Source organism: Ascidia mentula, chromosome 2 (genome assembly GCF_947561715.1).
Source record: "Ascidia mentula chromosome 2, kaAscMent1.1, whole genome shotgun sequence".
NCBI classification, from domain to species: Eukaryota; Metazoa; Chordata; class Ascidiacea; order Phlebobranchia; family Ascidiidae; genus Ascidia; species Ascidia mentula.
In genome coordinates this window covers 17,539,579-17,558,821 of record NC_138567.1, presented here as the reverse complement: position 1 = coordinate 17,558,821, position 19,243 = coordinate 17,539,579, and the positions used below count along the sequence as shown (strand labels likewise).

Sequence of the window (19,243 nt, the reverse complement as noted above, 5' to 3'; positions counted from 1 at the left end):
AATGTTTTCGAAAATGGTAAAAATGTATTTATTGTTTAACTTCAAATCTAAGTATTAGAAGGCAACTAGAAGTGACAGAGAACCGGCATTGTCTCGTCAATCCTATCAGGCGGAAAAGTTTCTATGAAAGTCTCTTATTACTGAAGGCTAATTTCACCACTGCAGTTCATTCGCCGAGAGATCAGCGGGAGTAAACGTATGGCGCAAGCTTTTAAAAACGGCCATTTATATGTTATAGATAGTTTTTGTCCCGGGGCTCCTCACCTGGCGGTTGATTGAAACTAAAAAGAAATGTGTGCAATTTCTGCTGTGTATTTACTTTTTAAAACAAGGCAACAACACCACGTTAAAAGCGGGCAGAAACAGCGGGTGCGACAAGTGCAACACTGGTTATCTTTCCCGCCAAAGTTGGCAAGTCATGCAATCACAGTATCGGGGGAAAAGCGGCAGGATAGCACGTCAAGACACAAACGAAACGACAGAGCAAATTTACAAAACGTACCGACTAATATCAAAATTTAAAAGGTGTATTGTCCATTTACTGACAATCCAGCTGTGCTACGAGGTGATTTTTATCGATATTTAAGTTTGCTTGTACAAAATCAGATCTGTGTTTGAACAGTTAAGTAAGTACGTGCACAAATAGAAAAAAGGTATATCTTTTCACACTTTTTAACAAAAGAAACTCACAAAACATAACTAGGCTCATTCGGGACTTATTTTTTGCGAAGAAAATCAACCCGGACTCTTCCAAACACTTCTGCACGGTACGTTGTGCAAAAGTCCTCATCATCAGAACTGCTAAAACCTTATTCCTTTGTCATGTGCTTACAGTTAAAGAAACGTCTTCAAGTTTGTCGGCACTAGGGGGAGCCGGAGAATTTCCGTTAGACGCATTCGACCTTGAATAATGAATTTTGTCTAGAACAGAGGAATGAAAAACATGTAGCTGAAATACAATAGGACAAGCTAACAGAGGTAAGTACACAGGATGGATTTGGTTAGGACTGGAACGCACAACCATACGCAAGTCGTTTCTTATCAATTCAGCCCTTTTCTTTAATCAGTCAAGGTGTCATCGCAAAGCCCAGTGGTTCCCAACGATTCGCAGACCTACAAGTGGTCGCCGTGGGATATTTTTCTGTAGTCCATGAATAACCAACAGGAGTCGTATTATTCTAATGCACGTGTTTTTGGTACTTGTTCTGTTGCACTCATTGTTTTTATGTAAAGAAATGTACAACTTATTTCGATTGTCACAAGAACCTTAGGTAAATGCTTGGTAAGGATTCGAAAACTTGATGATTTTATAAAACGGGTATTTGGCTACAAAAACTTTGGGAACCATTGCAGTCGGATTAATACCGCTTCACCTGAAGTCAGAGCGAGAGTCAAAATACAAGCGGCCTGGAAAAAGTGCGTTTGATAGGGATCGCCGCTACATTATTGCGACGCCACCTTGATTTTATGTATAAGATACAAAGTTGTTTCTCACCTTCACCAAAAGTTTCTTTTTTCCATAAAACTCCCCAAACTCGTTTCACTCTCGTGTTTTTATGTTCTAAAAAAGTTGTGAAATTGTGAAATTAATTTACACCTCCTCATATTATAGAAAGGTTTCATTTGCTTAAGGTTTACAACAAAGCTTTAAATATATAGGGTCGGCAACCAATGGCCCGCCTAGCAAAATCACCCAGCCCACAGCCTCTTTACACATAGCAGTAACTATGAGTATTATTAATATACAACAAAACAAGAAGATAATTCGAGAGTTTAACTAAAGTATAAAGAGTGAAGAGAACGTCATTGTCAGTGGAAAAATAATAAGGCCAGGTGATGCATTGCAGAGTTTGGCTTTGGTACACGGCTATGGAAAAAGTTGCCGACCACTGCTTTGAACCCATAACAAAACGTTTCACTAACCTGACACAAAATACGTCGTGTGCATTCCTAAAACCCAATTTGTTTGTATCAGTACCATTATCAGAAGAACCAAGAGAACTACCATGATGGCGATGACCACAATTAACACAGATGTACTTCCACTACTGATTTCCGTACCAGCACCAAACTGTTCAGCTTCAGCCACTGACTCTCCTGATGAAAAACAGAAGCTTTCACTAAAACGTGAAAATAGTTGCAATAATGGTAAGCTATAATATATCAATTACTTATTGTTATGATCACACCAAACACCACACGCTGCGCGATTGTTTGAGGCATGCGACAAAAAGGCAGGAACAATGTAAACACAATACGTTGCAAGGTTAGTATTAACAACCGTTTATATTTACTTGTAGTTAGTTAGGTCTGCTCCAAGATCCGAAGACTACAAGAAATAAATAATGGACTTCGTGACACACTTAGTATGATCAATGCCGTTGGTTATAAGTTGCCAATGTTTGGTTTCCATTGTCGTCTCGGGGTTATGCGTTTATTTTAGCATGCAAATGGCACATTATCAATAAGCGTTATCACGGTATGTAATGTGTTTACTTTTCATCAAAGAAAAGCAGTTATTTTGATGACCATAGGTAAATATTTCGTGTGCATGCACATGTAATAACACAAAATTTTTTTAAAGCATTCAAACACCGAAAAATAATGAACAATGACACCCTTTCTGCATTCACTTGTGTAACATGAATAAAATACCTATTTTTTTGACAGAACCTAATTTAGTTGGGGCAGGGTCACCCGGGGATGTAACATTGCCTAAATTCGGTCGGGCGGTTGTCAATTCTGTGTGACTTGCTATCTGTGACGTCATTGAAGCTAGTGTTGCGGTTGATATGTTTGTTGTTGTAGGTAAAGTAGATGGTGCTGGAATAATTGTTGTTGGTGGTCGAGTCGTCTGTGCCCGTTTTGTAGTTGCTTGTGCTTAAAACCGGCCAAATTAGGTAAAAACATAAAATGTGCTACGAAAGTAGAAGGCTTCCTCGCATGAATGTATCTTTATAAGTTACCAATAAATAAAACAAACCGCACGAACCTGTTAAAAATTCTTGAGATGTTGTCTCTGATGAAATTTCGCTGCTAGACACCGCAGTTATTGAAACAATATAATAATTTCCCTCTGTTAACCCCATAAATTTGATCGACATCTGGTTGTTTGTATGGTGCGGGTACACTACGTAACTGGTCACAGATGAAGTTCGTGTGCTTAGTGATATGTTGTATTTCAACGCATATTCGACAGCTCCCCATGTTATTTCGCATTCCGAACTCAAACTTTGGACATTTTGGATGACTGGTTTGGCTAAAGCTGAAATTAAAAATGTTTGTTCGGCTGGTGGCTTTATTGGGCAGATCTTTCCCAGTACAATTTTGGGAGAAAAAATAAACAAGATTTTTGCCATTGCTGTCTGAAGCAACAGCTGGTCATGACGTCATTTGTCTGATAAATTATTTAGACAGTGGCATAGTAACATACGTATAGTGAACAGCTTCATCAACTTCTCACTTCGTATGCCTGCAGCCACAGAAGTTATTTCTGCTCTGTAAGCAAAGCCATTTCGCAAATCTTTTTCCTGCAACTGTGAAAAATCATACTATGAAAAGCCATACTTTTCGAAAAAGCCTGGCAAAAACCTTTTAACAACATGTAACTGTAATTATTGACTGGTAGGTAGGGGCATATGCAAAGTCAGTGTTATACATACAGACAAACTTGCAATCTAGCAAATACTTTCAAATGAATCCAGGTGACGACGCCTTGAAATGAAAATATTCACCCACTTATACCTTAACGTCGTTGGTTGTTGTCGTTTGATTGTAAACAATGTTGTCATCTGACAGTCGAATAACAAATACGTTGTAGTAGCTGATTGGAGGTGTGGAATGCAGATTATTGATCCATGAAATAACAGCGAAATGCTCGTTTGTTTCCACTTGCAATGATTGTGGCGCTGCTGGCTGACTTGGGCATATTCTGTGATAAAACAAGTGCTACGTTAATCCTTAACCCAGGCCCCACGTTTATGGTTGTTTACATTTTATATGTGTTTGTCGACCTTTATTATTGTATTGTATTGATGCTGTTAGGCATGTTAGGTGTGGTAGGTGTGGTAGGGCTTTTTTATTACTGTTTGTTTTAATAAATTGAGAAATATCGATTGTGATTCGCCTGACGTTTTTGTCAATAATTGCTGACGGTAGAAAAACATCTGCTTAAACGGCCAACTATTATCACTGTCTACAACTCTACATAACGTACTGTCGTCGAGGGGGCAATCAGTACCAATAATAGATAAGAAAAGTCCTTGGTCACCTTGTTCGGGTTTCTGATAAAGGTCGTTGAGCGCAACCGAGATTCCACCAACAATGCGGATCTATTTCACAACTTGTGCAAGTTTCATAGGAAAAACAATTTGCCAAGGGAATAATTAGAACCTTGTCATTCATAACAACCACTAAACCCTGCTAAGACACAGCAAATTAGATTGTGCTAACTCACGTTTTTGATAGTATTACCTCTTCAATCGTTTTAATGGATTTTACCACAGATTTGGAAATCTAAAAGCAAATAACTTAAGTAAAAGATACTTTAAAAATAGCATTGGAGATTTGTAAATGATAAGAAAAACTTACAGACGGGTCGAAAATACGGGTTTCGAACAAAACTGTTCCAATACCATTGGAATTCGTCACCAAAATTTTTTGAAGTATTCCCGTGCCTGAAAAACAGAGTTGTTGAGACGTAAAGAATCTTTTCTCCCAACCTCACTATGCAGACAATCATCACGAGCAGAAACCTAATGGTTGTTGGAAATATGACAAATCTTTGGGGTATTCAATGACGCAGTTGTGAATCATCGTAAATTCCGGTTTAAAACTTTTGATTTTATGGCCATCAAATAATAGTTGTGATTTATGTATTGAAGTTATTGTTTTTATAACTTTTACGCCCATCAGAGATTTCTATTTGTGTCTTACAATTACTGTATTTGCAACGGCGGATGGCTATAAAAAGCTTGTGAAACGGATACTCTACAGAACTATGATTTTGCATCAGGAGGTATTTTTACTCCAATGAACGGCTTTAGTAAAAAGGTCAAACGAAGCAGTTCTAACCTGTTAACAAATAAATCAAGTCTTTTCCATGGATTTGTGTTCCAGTCATATGATCAATCACTTCATCTGCTATGTAAGTGGGACGACCAGAAGTCGGTTTTGCAATTCCTTTAATCAATGTCGAACTTTGCACGAAGTTTTCGTAATACGTGTCCACTGACGTGGTCAAAACACCGCTTGGAGGACACTAAAGAAGTGATTTTACAGAAATGAACTTCCAAATACAAAAATATTCAATATTTTACCTGGCCTGGAAGAAAGTCAGCTGTTCGCTGGTACGTTTTACTGTACGTAGGAGGTCCATTGTTGTAATATTCCGTGTTGTTTGACTGGAACGCACTTCCATCGAAAAACGAATCGATTGTTGAAAATTTGAAGGCACATACAGCTGAGCGATTAATATTCCATGAACTAAACGATCAATTAGAATGTTGAAAGCTATGCCTACAGACATGCGCCGCTAACTTCTTACTCTGAGTAGCTGAACACTCCATAAAGCGTATCACCAATCTTATGAGTTGACCGTAGATAATCAAAGTAAGTGCTCTGACTTCCAGTCTTAGCTCCACCCGGGTATGAACAAAGCAGTCTGACTTTCATAAACGTTATCCACTTCGATTGTAAGTTGTAAGATCCACCGCGGTCGGCCTTCATTATATATTACATCGCTTATACAAAAACGAAACCGAATAAATGCGGACAATGTATAGGGGATAAAGAACTACAAACCTGGCAAATTCTGGCCACCATACTGAAGGTACTCCTGGTTGATCCTGGTGCAAACTTATCTAATGCATATACTTCACTTTCTTCGCGAAAGAAGAAATAGATTTTGTTTTGTTTTTTTCCGAACACGCTTACGTCGACAAACTCAACACCTGGTAATAGTAATGTTGACTGAGTTATATATCTCCATATTTAAAAAATGGATTGCATAATAACGCAACATACAATAAAAACAACACCTTTAACGGATCCATCAGTTGTTTTTAAAACGTTGGTAACTCGTCTATTTATTGTGCACCCTGTTTTCGGGCATGACCCCACGTATAACTCAACGCCACCTGTCGTGAAAAAACACGCTTTGGATAGGCAAGAAAATCAATACTCTAGAAAACATGTGGCGAATGTTTGTACCTTGGTTGTCGTGGAGTAATGTAGAAGCCATGGTTGATCCTTGCTTGGTTGGCAACCAAGAAAAAGCATGTTCCTGTAGTTTTGTTTTTGACAAACTCTGTTTATGGAAACCATAAATATGAACGAGATTTAAACGTTTACAAACCAACACGGTGGGTTTGATTTATTTAATTCAAACGAATGCAAATAAGTTCTTACCCAAATGTTAAAATGATAACAAATTGGCGCATTAGCATTGGTTCCGCAGATCATCAAAGTTCCGTTGTCTATTTTTTCTACAACTTTTAAAACGTTGAAGCAACGATCTGACTACAACACAAAAAAATACGTTTGCTAGTTTGTAAGACAAATACGCCACACGTCGTTCCAACCGAAAGCCTTGTGCACAAATTGAAGGCTTCCGACGTGGCTTTAAAATCAATCTGAAAAAGCAAAGCAAATTTCAGCTCTCAGGAAACTTGCAATTTGAGAAAATCTACCTTTGTAACATCTTTCGTATTTCTGTCGATCACCAGCAAATAATCTGTACCACCCACAAAACTCATTTCCATATCGTGAAAGGAAACAGAATTTGTGTCGGATCCATTGTGAACATATTCCTTTATTTCCCATCCTAAAAACAAATTTCATTCTACCTCTCTGTGTTATTGTGTTTTTATAATAAACTATAAACTGTAAAGGTTGTTATTATTATTGACGTTATAATGCTGCTGTAACCGATGAATTTTTATTCCCACGAGAAACTGACGGTTTCTAATGACTATAGCACAATAATAAAGCCATGACATCTTTTCCACAAAACTTACCGCTAATACTGACGATAAAGATAGAAAAACATACAGCGCTGATCAGGGTTTTTGAAAACCTCATGCCGCTTTCGAGTCTGCTGTCTCTGCGTTGATAAGCAAAGCCCTTTTAGCACACTTCACTAGACACAGAGTGTTGAGAGAAAAAGGGATTGTGAAAGCCCTACTTCACTTTTTTAAACGGGCCAAGATCTCTATAAATGTAAATTTATAAATGCACAAAGCGATAAGAAAGCTGGGATCTCGGGTCTTTCCTCTTAAATTTAATTTTTAACTTCTTTCATCTGCCTCATTAATACCAACTGGTGATATTAACAAGACCCAAAGTCATATGACACGGGCGGAGACAAAAGCTTTATAGTTTTGTACGGTTGCTGCACAACCGTTTTAATTAAGGCTGCTAAACAGCCTAAATCTTACATGCTAAAACATGTGTGCACGGAAATCGGGACTGAATTATATTTACGATTGATCGGTATTGTTTGTCGCACACAATCACAGAAGCCGTAGCGACTTAAAAAGAAATAAATACAGAAGTTGTCGCCCATCTAAATGTGTACCCGCACAGAAAATAATTACGGTTGTTTATTTAACTAAATGATAAGTCAATTCTTGCAGAAAAAGGCACCTGACATCCATCTTTGGTAATTTACTAATGTAGATACAATTTTATTTCGACGTAAGGAATTATAAATTTAAGTTTTTGGAAAAATACAATATTAAATTTGTATTTTTTTACCTTCCGGTCATGTAAGATTTTTCTCTCATCCAATTTTATTGATTATTTTTATAATCGCCAAGGAAGGCAGAAATAAAACGACTCTGTTTGAAGCATATCATAATGTAGGATAGTGTAAACTAAAATTCTACCTGGCTTGCTTTTGAAATTTTATGTTTATGTAAAGCTTGCAAAGTTTAAAAATATCACAAATGTTGCAACATGTGATGTGAATGTGCAATTATGCCATTAAACACTCATTGATTTGTGGATGAAGTGCGGACTGTTTTGTAAAAAAGTGCATCTGTTTTATAAAAAAACATTTAGTGTTTTTTGCACGAATTACCAATACAAATTTTGCAAATGTTTGTGGAGGTTAATCCTTTGACATTGTGTTCAATCTGTCAATAAAGTGGAATTTTTGTTTTGAGTACAATAGGCATTCAATAAAAGAAAAGGAATATATGTTTGATGCTTGTTTATCAGTGGAAAAATACCATAGAATACTCAATGACATGTTTTTTTAATTAGAGTAACTTTGTTTTTATTAAGTTGCTTTGCTTTTGTAGTGGTGTTGCTAAACAATGTGAGTATAGCTGCTTGCCTTCAGTTTAAAATTTTTGGTTGCTGAAAATTAGAGATGTCTTCATCAAGCCAAGCACAGTATGTTGGTCCTTACAGATTGGATAAAACTTTAGGAAAAGGACAGACAGGTTTGAAAATATATCTTGCACATTGGACAAAAAGAATTTGATGTATTTACAAATTTTTGTTGTATTTCATTTCACAAGTAAAAATTTTGTCAGCATGGTTAATGAACTAGTTGGCCGAAAAAGATTGGTATTATAGAATTTATTTTAGCCAGTATTTAGTAGTGATGTCTTGCGCCGGACCCGGCCGAATAATATTGACCAATTTTCAATACCTGGACCCGGCCGGGTAATACACTTAATTTTACCGGATAGTTGGGAAAGCATTTTTGTCCTACAAACGGACAAACATTTCGCAAAGTACTCGTTTTTGGATCCCAGTCTGTGATATTCGCTGACTTCCGATTTTTCTGTTGTTTGTTATTAAGGTTTTTCGTGACGTGTTATACCAAATTAATAAATGCCCATGTTTATTTGTTCCACTCATAATAAGCTAACCTTAACATAGCATTCTGTTTGGCATTCAAAACATTTTTTCCATACCGATAAAATACATGAATCGGTGTTAACAAACTGCTGGATCCAAATCATCCGGCCGGATTTGATTGATAATTATCCGGATCCGGCCAGTTGGATAATTTGGAACTGGGAACATCACTAATATTTAATTTATTATTACAATTTATTTTAATGTAGGTCTGGTGAAAATGGGAATTCATTGTGTGACGGGAAAGAAGGTTGCTATCAAAGTTGTAAATCGGGAAAAGTTGAGTGAAAATGTCATCAACAAAGTTTGTTTATTTTTAATTGTTGACATTTAAAATTTGTTTTTTTAAGAAGCTTTCTTTGTTCAACTTTCAGGTGGAACGAGAAATTGCAATAATGAAACTTATCGATCATCCTCATATCCTTGGCTTGTATGATGTTTATGAGAATAAAAAATACTTGTAAGTACATAGAGGGTTGCGTAGGGATATCATTGTTGAAAATTTGTTGAAGCAAATGATTGTCAATTCAAAGCAACATCAAAAGTTTGAAAATATGATCCAATTGGGAAAAGAACCAAAACTAGTTACACGAGCTTTTGAAGTTTTTAATGTGTGTCTTCAGCACATTTATAATTCAAAAAATAAATGACAATTAATTGCTGTTGTATTAAAATTCCCTGTACTAAACACAATATATGTCACATACATGGTGTCATAATATTTAGTGTAACAGACAAAAACATAATTACAGATACAAGTCTAGTCGTAAATTAACTATAATATACCAGTACCACATCTTAAATCCTTGTCAAATAAGGTGATGACGTTTAGTTCATTGTTTAGGGAATAAAGTCGTTTTTTTTAAACAAAGAATATGTTTAAGGAATTAAAAACATTGAACAAATCCTGGTAATTGTCAAAGTATTAAAGGGCAGCTGTTGACGCAATAACTTCTTTCGGTGCCATGAGCTTTAAGCTTCTTGTGTTTTACAAGCGGGCAGCGATAGTTTAGTGATTTATAGAAAAGCAGCAAGCTGGTGTCACAAGTCCAATATTTCGAATAATCGATATCGGCGGCTCGTGCCACTCGCTGCCTCGTCGAAGCGTCCTATTGCTACACTTGCCTTTCATTGTTTATCAAAATTTGACTCACCGACCCATGTTTCGTTTTCAGGTATCTTATCCTTGAACTGATCGCAGGGGGAGAACTTTTTGATTATTTGGTCAAAAAAGGACGTTTGAGTTCAAGAGAGGCGCGACACTTTTTCCGACAAATTGTTTCGGCGGTTGACTTTTGTCACCATCATAACGTTTGGTATGCATACATTGTTACACTTTGTATGTAGTGATGTTAAGAAAAGGAAATTAAACAAATTGGCCGATAAATAACCCGGCGATAAAATTTTGAGAACCCGAAGTATGTAGGTTAACAGTTTCACTGAATTGCTGTCAGCATTATTCGAAAAATTAATTTTATTCTCGCAAAACTAACTGGTTATTGTGTTCACAGTGTTTAATTTGTCATTTCCAATTCGACAAAATATATTTCATATTTTTGAAAAGAATTTCTTGTTTCTCCAGTCACCGCGACCTTAAACCTGAAAATTTGCTTTTGGATGAAAAAAATAACATCAAAGTTGCTGATTTTGGTATGGCGTCATTGCAACCCGAAGGTTATTTACTGGAAACCAGCTGCGGATCACCCCACTATGCATGCCCTGAAGTGATCAGAGTGAGCTTCACCATTATCTCCCTTTCTTACCGAACAGCTCATGGGCCGACAATTAATAATTGATTTTGGTGTGCAGGGGGAAAAATATGATGGACGGACGGCAGACGTTTGGAGCTGCGGGGTTATTTTGTTTGCCTTATTAGTGGTAAGTTTAACTTGATTGGTGTTATTTGGTCATACTGACAAACCAGAAGCTTTAGGGAATTTGTCCTTAGTGCGGGATTTCGGCACATGACTTGTTCTAGTAACTTTTGCGTTTTTAGTTTGCGAATATTATCTAGTAGGAAAATTAAGAGTGTTCAACATTATCAAATTATACTTGGCAATTGTAAAGAAAATTTTTCGCAGGGAGCCCTCCCCTTCGATGACGACAATCTCCGTAATTTACTTGAGAAAGTGAAGCGCGGAGTTTACCACATTCCACATTTCGTACCACCTGATGCTCAGAACTTACTGCGAGGAATGATTGAAGTTAAACCAGAAAAAAGATTAAGTGTAAGTTTTACTGCGAAACCACTGTGTTAAAAACACCTGCTTCTAAACGATGGACTTAGGCATCGAATTGCGGAGGTACAAACAGTTTTAACATTTTGCGATGTTTGTATGAACGATGTGCGGTAATCTGTGCAAAACAAATACATAAACTGTTGAAACGAAACACTGTCTCCTTATTCTTTCGCCTGATACTGTATTTGGTTCATTTGTGTTGTCCCGAGCCGCGCAATTACGTCATGGATGAAGTTACGTCACACACTTTTACACAGGGTTATAATTACTTCCGACAACCGACATGAATATTATGTTTAAACATTTGTAACTGTGGTTTAGTTGAAGGAGGTTCTTAACCACAAGTGGATGTGTGCGGGAGATCAGAATGGGGTAATCACCGTCGATTTAGACAAATCCACTCCTTTACTCGAATGTTCAGCACTGAAAGATAAAGACGATGCGGATCCCGACGTTCTGATATCAATGAGTTCACTTGGCTGCTTCCGCGACAGGGACAAATTGTTACAAAATCTCATGTCAGACACGTAAGTAACGTCTTTCCGCATGAAGCGCTAGAGACTCATTTTTTGAGATATACACCCAATGCGAGATATAAACATATTACTCAGTATTACCTTCTAATTTGGTACGGGCCAAGTTTGTAACAATTGAGCTCATTTCTGAAATGAAAATTTAAATGCGAATACGTTGAAGATCTCGTATTACTAAAATGTCATTTCAATGAACCTCGGGATTTCCGACGAAAAGTTTCTTTTTGGTAGAAACGCGATATTCTTGAAGTTGCGAGTAAAGAATCGTCTGATTTACTTCCCAGATCTCAGATCATTTATATATTTACTGCCATAAGCAAGAAGATTGAAACCAAACCCTATGTTGCGAGGAGTGGTTCAGGCCAAAGTGCATTATCCCGTATTATTACACAATTTGGTGTAACCGCAGAAGTATGACTTCATATGACCTCCGGTCACACGCAATCACATGTAGCTCTTTTGCCTGAACCCAAGGACGTTGGGTTTTATTGCGTTGTTAAAGAAATTTGTTTCGTCAAGACTTCATCATTAATTGAAACTCCTGTGCAGATTTGTACGATTTTACTAGGAATATTGCTTTAAAAACCATTTTTCTACTTCAGCCAAAACACAGAGAAGTTCGTGTATTACATGTTGATGCGTCGCAAACGTCGTCATCCCAGTTTCGATGATGACGAAGATTCTTTGCCATGTAAACATCCAGGTATGATGTCACCACACTTTTGAAACCAGTGCCATTGATTATGGTCCATAAATAGTTGGTGACAGATTTCATTTCGATTTGAAAAGCGTGTAGCGTTAATGCGGAAATTTTTATTTGAACTTTTTTCAAAGTTCAATTAGAATGGAATTTTATTATTACCCAAGGGTCACTACGACTTTCTTGTGGGTAAGTTTATGTCAAATCACTCAGCTCAAAGCATGACCTTGTCCGATTTTTTAAAAAAAAATTGAAAAAATGTTGGCTGTATCATAATATTTCATGACAAATAATATTCACCGTGTACACGGCAAATCTGAACAGATTAGAGATACTTTTCATAATGGATTGCATTATTTTCACATAGTATGCCAAAATGCCATGTAATATGCATCTAAAGCATAAATCTATACAATTTCACACGTATACATGAACATGACACTATATTTATATTATCATTAAAACAAAAATTCTTTAAATGACATAGGTATTCGCATGTCTTTCTGCAGTTGTTTTTATCAGTATTTAATGCTTATACAGCCATTCAGCTTCTGTTGAAATTATTGGGCTATGGTGCTTTTTGCAGTTCACAGTCATTGTCAACTGAGACAATTTAGCAAACAGAACACAGTACTTTACTGCTGAAAGTAGCCATTTTGGTTAGATATTACAAATACAGATCCTATAAAATTTTCAAGTTCAAACCAAATTAATATTGAATTATCATGATGAAGTGCACATTTTGTGTGTTGATTTGATTTTCTATAATTTTTAAATTAGACTTGCACTGCTTATTAATTACTAAAGTGACATTAATAGTCAGTTGATACTTCCCTGCACCTATAAAATAAGCTCAACAATGTAAAAATCCATTGAGCAATGACTGAGATATTAACTAGAAACAAAAGTATGTATTGTCATCTGGTAACCATTGTGTTGTATGTTCGAAGTGTGATTTATTAAAAACCACTTGAATTTAGACCAAATTTATCGAAATACTTTGGTGCAAAATACCTGAAATTGATAAGCCTGAATAGAAAAGTCAAAGCTAAACTAAAATGCTATTGATCATATTACGTTAGTAAACGTTTCGAACTCTTACTGGGTTCCTCATCAGTTCACCCAGTAAGAGTTCAAAACGTTTACTAACTTAGTATGATCAATAGCATTTTAGCTTTGGCTTTCCTATTCAGATTTACTCCTGTTTGAAGAAATTTTGTCCCACGTCAATCAACCTTTACATGATCTTCAGATGCACCTCGCAAACGCGTTGACTCTACGTCATCACGTTCATCGTTGTCAAGCAGTAGTGGTGACATCAGTTCAGGAGGTCGTACGTCATCGGCTGGTTCGCTTGGAAGTACAGGAAGCAGAGGCAGCCACAGAAAGTTGTCCGCTGAAACTTTGTATTCAACCGAAAGGTCGTCTAGCTCAACAAGAAAGGGCACAGTCCATCAAAGGTAGGTGTTTTCATTGTTGTCATTATACAGCTTCACTCTCCAAACAACTTTCACTGTTATTTTTTGTAAAAACGTTATAACTTCTAGTTGTCAGATATGTTTTTTCTCATAAATTTGATACACGTCATATTGCATGTTTGCTTATATTGCATGTTCTGTCACGTGATCACTTGCATGTTACAGTTGTGACGTGGAGAATCCTGCGTCACGTGACGTATTGAATGTCTTTGACGAAACAAGGTAAAGATAATAACCATAAGATTAAATAATAAACCGTGTGGACAATGCCCCGCTCTGCCCTTTTTACATCGCTCCACACCGTGCATGCTATGACGTAACAATGCAGCACGAATTAAGAATGATTCATAATTGTCTTCATGGAAATTATGTGACGGCGGATTGACTTGAAGTGTCGGAGTGTTTATTTCTTCTTTTGGGATTTTTCCAGGGATGACGCGAATTCTCGCAAAACTTCGTGTTATATCGAACACATGTTGCGTAAATGTGAACCGGAAATTTTCCTGTAAGAATCTATATGTTGGCAGTTTGTAGTTTGCCTTATTCTAACACCAAGCAAAGTTAACTAGACCACCCAACTTACATGTGCACGTGACGTCATTGCATAGTGGAAATTTTGTAGCGAGAATTCCGACTAAATCCTCACTTGTCAGATCACGAAGCTTGACGGAAGACTCCGAATCTCGAATGATAACGAGTAACAGCAACAAATATGTTTCGTCCCATCATCACCATAACAACACCAATCCTCCCTCATCAAGCCAAAAGCAAGCAACAAACGGCAGCAACCAGAATCTCCCGACAAATCCTTCCATCGTGAGAACAAACTCACAAAATCCCACCCCACCCTCATCGCCCAACAATCCGTGGCGACAGAGACTTAATAATATAAAAAACAGTTTTCTCGGCTCGCCAAGATTTCACCGACGAAAGATGCAAGGTCGGTATTTAAATGATCAAAGCACCACAAAAATGTGAATATCTGTAGACGGTTTTAGTAAAGAATGTACATATTATTACGTATGTGGGTCTTTCCACTTACAGTAAATTATGTTATGGTTGATAAATTTTGACAATGTGCACAAGGGAGCCTCTGTCATAACACACAAATAATCCAGTTTCGTAATTTCAGCACCTTTGCCAGATGACGCCAGCAATACGTCACACATGTCCCCGTCAATGGAGTAAGTATTAACTGTTTGTGATAGTTTGGATTGTTGTGTAACGTCTATATTTTCAGGTTAACCAAGAGGTCTTGGTTCGGTCAATTTATGAGCGGTTCCTCCTCATCCAACGTAGGGTCGCGTGACCGTGATGACGCTCCTCTGACGTTGGTGATGAACGAACGAACTTTGAACAGCGTCAAGGCTGACTTGGTCCACACCTTTCTCACAGTAGGTTTTTCTAACGCTTAGCAGAAAAAAATATAGCCCCAGAAAATAGAAAAGGAATCTTCGCAGTTTGGTAATAATCGTGAGACGCTCTGAAAACTCAAACTAAAATTCGTAAAATTTGCATGTTACATTTACAACTAACGTTGTCAGGATGACTTTTCCAACCAGTCATTGGTATTTAGATTGAGCGCGACTCAAAATATAGAAATCCAAGACGTTTGTTGTTGCTAACATTGAGTAAAACCGTTAAAATTAAAAGATAGACGTTCTCCCATCCAATGGTCGGCAGATATTAAATGTAGTTGTTGGTGACAGATTGCCAACCTGACCCATGGTATCGTGTCTCCCATGCGATTCCGATGTGAGTACAGAACACAGGGTTCGACAGCTCATTCGGTCTTCCACGGCAAGCTTGTCAAGTTTCAAGTCGACATATTAAAGGTGAGCGCAAAACCTGCCGTTTGACGTTTATATTCTTACTGATTGACGTCACAATAGAGGAAGACAATGGAATTACCGTAGGAAGGGCTAGGGCCTCATTCTCATTTTTTGACAGCAGTTTATTTTTCATTCAGGCTTCACGCTCATGTTTCTCTTTTAATTTGTTACATATGACGTGAATGCTTGGTGTTGAACATAACTAAATATGGCAAACAAACAATCCCTTTTTATCAACCAAAAAAACAGAAATAGTTTCTATTGGTAGCGATTTAAGCTTGTCATTGTAGCCATATTATGATTGCAGATGTCTTCCTTGGACGGCAACAACAGCAGGGGTGCAACTTCTGGTTCACTTGGTAACTATCACGTGACCTTCATGTTGCTTTCAGGCAAGTTTCTGTTAGTTACGTCATACTAGTTGCGAAGGAAGTTTAATGTTAAAGAGTCGTTGGTTCTTGAAGAGAAAATATTTTGAGGCCTTCACAGTTTATGTGGGTTGAAAATTATTTTCGTTTCAAGTTAAGAGTTCGGGAAGCATCAAAGAAGTTAAAAAGCAAATGTTTTTGTGAAAACTCGAACATAAATTCGCCCCAAGGAAATTGAGCAAAAACGTTTTTAAATTTTTGTATTGTTGATGAAGTAACACCACATCATTGTCCCACTGGAGACCAAAACTTAGTTGTTATTGTCGTGTTGTATGCAAGTTGCCGAACGTTCTCTGGTAAATGTTAGAAAACGCATGTCACGTATTACAACACGCAACAACCTTTCTACTTGCTGTTTGCTGCTTATATGTACGTGTGCATTTGTTTTCTGACAGGATCTTGAAGATTGTTACATGCGATGACGTCAATGTGTCAATTTCATCGTGAAAAAGTAATCGACCTTGGTTAAACAAATTTGGGATTAAATCAGTCATAGGTTTTTGTTGCGTATTTTATCAAATTTTACAAAGTATGTTATTTTTCAACTGTTTTCTTTAATTAGAAGAGGTTTGTGGGTGATTGTTTTAGAAGTTGTCAATATTTTCTGACATTAACGGAAAATGGTTTATTTTGGAGACAACATTCACCGGTTTTTCATTTCTGTTATTTTTTCCGCACCAAGCGCCAACACAAACTTCTCCGCCAGATCAACCGACTCAAGTAGCTTGTTAATATTTCGTAAACCAATATTAACGACATGCCATCAATGGTCGATACGTATGTTGAGTTTAATAAGCTTTGTGACCCCGTGAACTTTTGATAATCTGGGAAATTACTTTGTCGTGGGAATGAATTTGGACACTGCGTGATTTCTTCACTATATTTCCTAGAGTTTCATTTCGACTTGTTTTAACTTATTTTTAACTTACACAGAAATTGAGTAACATTGAGTTGGTTGCTGGCAACTTCTATGCGTCAGTAACATGAACTTGGTATAGTTTAGTGAGGCCGGAAGTCATTGGTCGCCGGCTTGAATTCAGCACAAGGCTGCGCGGTTTACAATATTATCACTCTTATGCAGTTAGCTGCTCATGTCTTGCCCCATGAGAAATACTGCGGTTCACACGTCTTAATAGCTTTGATTGAAATGTGATAAATTAAACGGCCGATATTTCCATAAGCTCAAATCTTGCCATGCGTTTAAACACAACAACTTGGTACTATACCTGATGGAAGATAATTTTCTCTCTAGTTTTGCCCCAGGTAAATTTCATTTTAATGATACGGATCTTTTTACACATACCTCCACGACAACATCAAAGTATGCCAACAACATGCTTTGTGTACACACATCCAGTGCTTACCGGGTTCAGACGACTAGATCAGGAAATCCGCCAACTGGTCGTATCTTGCCTTGCGTGTTTAAATCCGAGCTATGCAGTGAAGAGTTTCATCATAAATATCCCTATTCCTATTTAGCTTGCTACACAACACAGACTCGCATATATTAAAACCGTCTCTGTCGAGCAGACAGACAATCCTCACACGTTGCTGCGTCAACTCTCGTCGTCTGTGCTCGAGGGACTGAAACGTTTCCCTTTGCTGCTGGTTGTATTTATACCAAACGTGACGTCACTTCCCTTTTCTCTGTCCCACATACGTCAATATTTTGGTGTAGTTGGTTTGAGAGAGGGGAAGATTTTTGGTCCCCTATGAACGTTTTTTGCGGTGTTTCAAATCTCCAAAACACACCCGTTTTAGGTTTGCTCTGTGCGGCTGCCAGTAATTGATGATAAGGTCAGGGTTTTTTTCTGTGGTCGACTTCCGCCATGGTAGCTTCTTAATGTGCTTAATTTGTTGACGCGCTGACCTCAGCTATGTTGACGTTGATAAACGGTATATACGCTAACTTTCTAACTTTACTTACATTTTGTTTTAGGCCCCAATCGCCGTTTCAAACGTGTTTTGGAGTTGATTCAAATTCAACTTGCTGCTCACCCATTTGTCCCTCAAACAAAACCGGCCGGTAAGTACAATGTAACTTCTACATCCAGTGCTCTCTAGTCTTATATGCTTATCAATGCAAATTTTCAGGATGATCAAATTGTATGTAAATATTTTATCGTATGGTTTACCAGGTGATATTCAGGCGTATTCTAGAGAGATCCAACAGTTATGTACATCAGCTGCCAACCTTCACTCTAACTAAAGCTCAGATCAACTTACAAAGCAACGAATTCGATATGATACGATTGTACAATAGCAAGGTGCGGTCTACTTACAAAACCAGACACTTACAATTAACTCGACTACCTTCGTACAACATCCAACTGCCGAAATCGCCGAAAATGGTTCAATGTTTTTTTCGCATCAGAAGAATTGTGTAGCATATGACTCATTGTGCTTTGGTAATTGTAGCCATTGTGATTTGCTTTGGCAATACTTGAGTAATAGTAAGAACCTTTTCGAGTGAACAAGTGATTGTAGTTACTGATGCCATTTCTTTTGTACCAAATTGTGACTTGTATTATGAAGATTTAAAATACTAAATCAAACTTTTTTGGCATTTTACAAATCGTGCTTGGTTACACTAATATATATGCTGCTGTTTGCAACGTGCAATTTTTTCTTCAACAATATATTGAACTAACTTCGTCTCTGCCGATTTTTTATGTTGCTGCAATATTTCTTCAGTGTTGTGCTAGTTCTAATATGTTGCATTTCAGAGGTGTTATGGCTTGGTGTTTTTATTCTTTCTCTGTGTAATCCATTAATGACGTGTGCTGCTGCTCTGAGCAATTGTTTAAACTGTGATCAAATGTTTTGCACGATTTGTTTTTCTGGTGACAAATTCCTCATTTTGTGTATTCATTTTACCTTCGTACAGAAGTTGTCATGGTGCTTTTTGCTTTTTCTGTTGTCAATTGCTTTGCGTTGTTTTTGTCCCCACTGAAAGTTGGTTTTTGTCGATTGTTATTTTGAAGTTTGCAAGAATGACTTGAGACATCTTGAGTAATTAGAAATAAAAATACACCAACTTGTTCGTGATTTTGTTTTTTGGTTGTCTGACTTTCGAATGATAACTTAACTTTTTCTGGAAATATGTTTTCATGTTAATAGAGGGAGAAACGATTTGTTGGTTTATTTACCCGAAACCACTT

The 19,243-nt window shown here is 37.2% G+C and overlaps 2 protein-coding genes across 7 annotated transcripts; one reads left to right on the top strand and one right to left on the bottom strand.

Annotated features, from left to right (window-relative positions):
- Positions 1-322: 322 nt before the first annotated feature.
- LOC145890511 (semaphorin-3C-like) lies at positions 323-18,022 on the bottom strand. 5 transcript variants are annotated; one of them, XM_082981608.1, is made up of 21 exons: positions 17,447-18,022; positions 7,017-7,102; positions 6,690-6,823; positions 6,582-6,632; positions 6,409-6,519; positions 6,211-6,307; positions 6,039-6,137; positions 5,803-5,951; positions 5,546-5,721; positions 5,319-5,484; positions 5,074-5,260; positions 4,591-4,676; positions 4,474-4,515; positions 4,271-4,422; positions 3,745-3,931; positions 3,434-3,536; positions 2,993-3,265; positions 2,656-2,880; positions 1,924-2,097; positions 1,496-1,561; positions 323-921 (listed from the first exon to the last, which is right to left on the bottom strand). In XM_082981608.1, exons 2-21 carry the CDS (start codon positions 7,078-7,080, stop codon positions 821-823), a joined length of 2,643 nt encoding a protein of 880 aa, XP_082837734.1. In that variant the 5' UTR covers positions 7,081-7,102; positions 17,447-18,022; the 3' UTR covers positions 323-820. The 5 variants fall into 5 exon arrangements, with proteins under 5 accessions (XP_082837734.1, XP_082837736.1, XP_082837735.1 ...); XM_082981610.1 differs by having other exon boundaries at positions 2,674-2,880; XM_082981609.1 differs by having other exon boundaries at positions 4,271-4,419.
- LOC145890512 (serine/threonine-protein kinase BRSK2-like) lies at positions 7,929-19,123 on the top strand. Of its 2 annotated transcripts, XM_082981613.1 has the most exons (18): positions 7,929-8,447; positions 9,081-9,175; positions 9,246-9,331; positions 10,047-10,187; positions 10,454-10,604; positions 10,681-10,749; positions 10,953-11,099; positions 11,433-11,638; positions 12,247-12,347; positions 13,597-13,804; positions 13,988-14,044; positions 14,476-14,762; positions 14,955-15,006; positions 15,063-15,216; positions 15,532-15,657; positions 15,962-16,046; positions 18,022-18,108; positions 18,221-19,123. In XM_082981613.1, the coding sequence occupies exons 1-18, from the start codon at positions 8,375-8,377 to the stop codon at positions 18,289-18,291; spliced, it is 2,196 nt and encodes a 731-aa protein (XP_082837739.1). In that variant the 5' UTR covers positions 7,929-8,374; the 3' UTR covers positions 18,292-19,123. The 2 variants fall into 2 exon arrangements, with proteins under 2 accessions (XP_082837739.1, XP_082837740.1); XM_082981614.1 differs by lacking the exon at positions 13,988-14,044.
- The last annotated feature ends 120 nt before the right edge of the window (positions 19,124-19,243 follow it).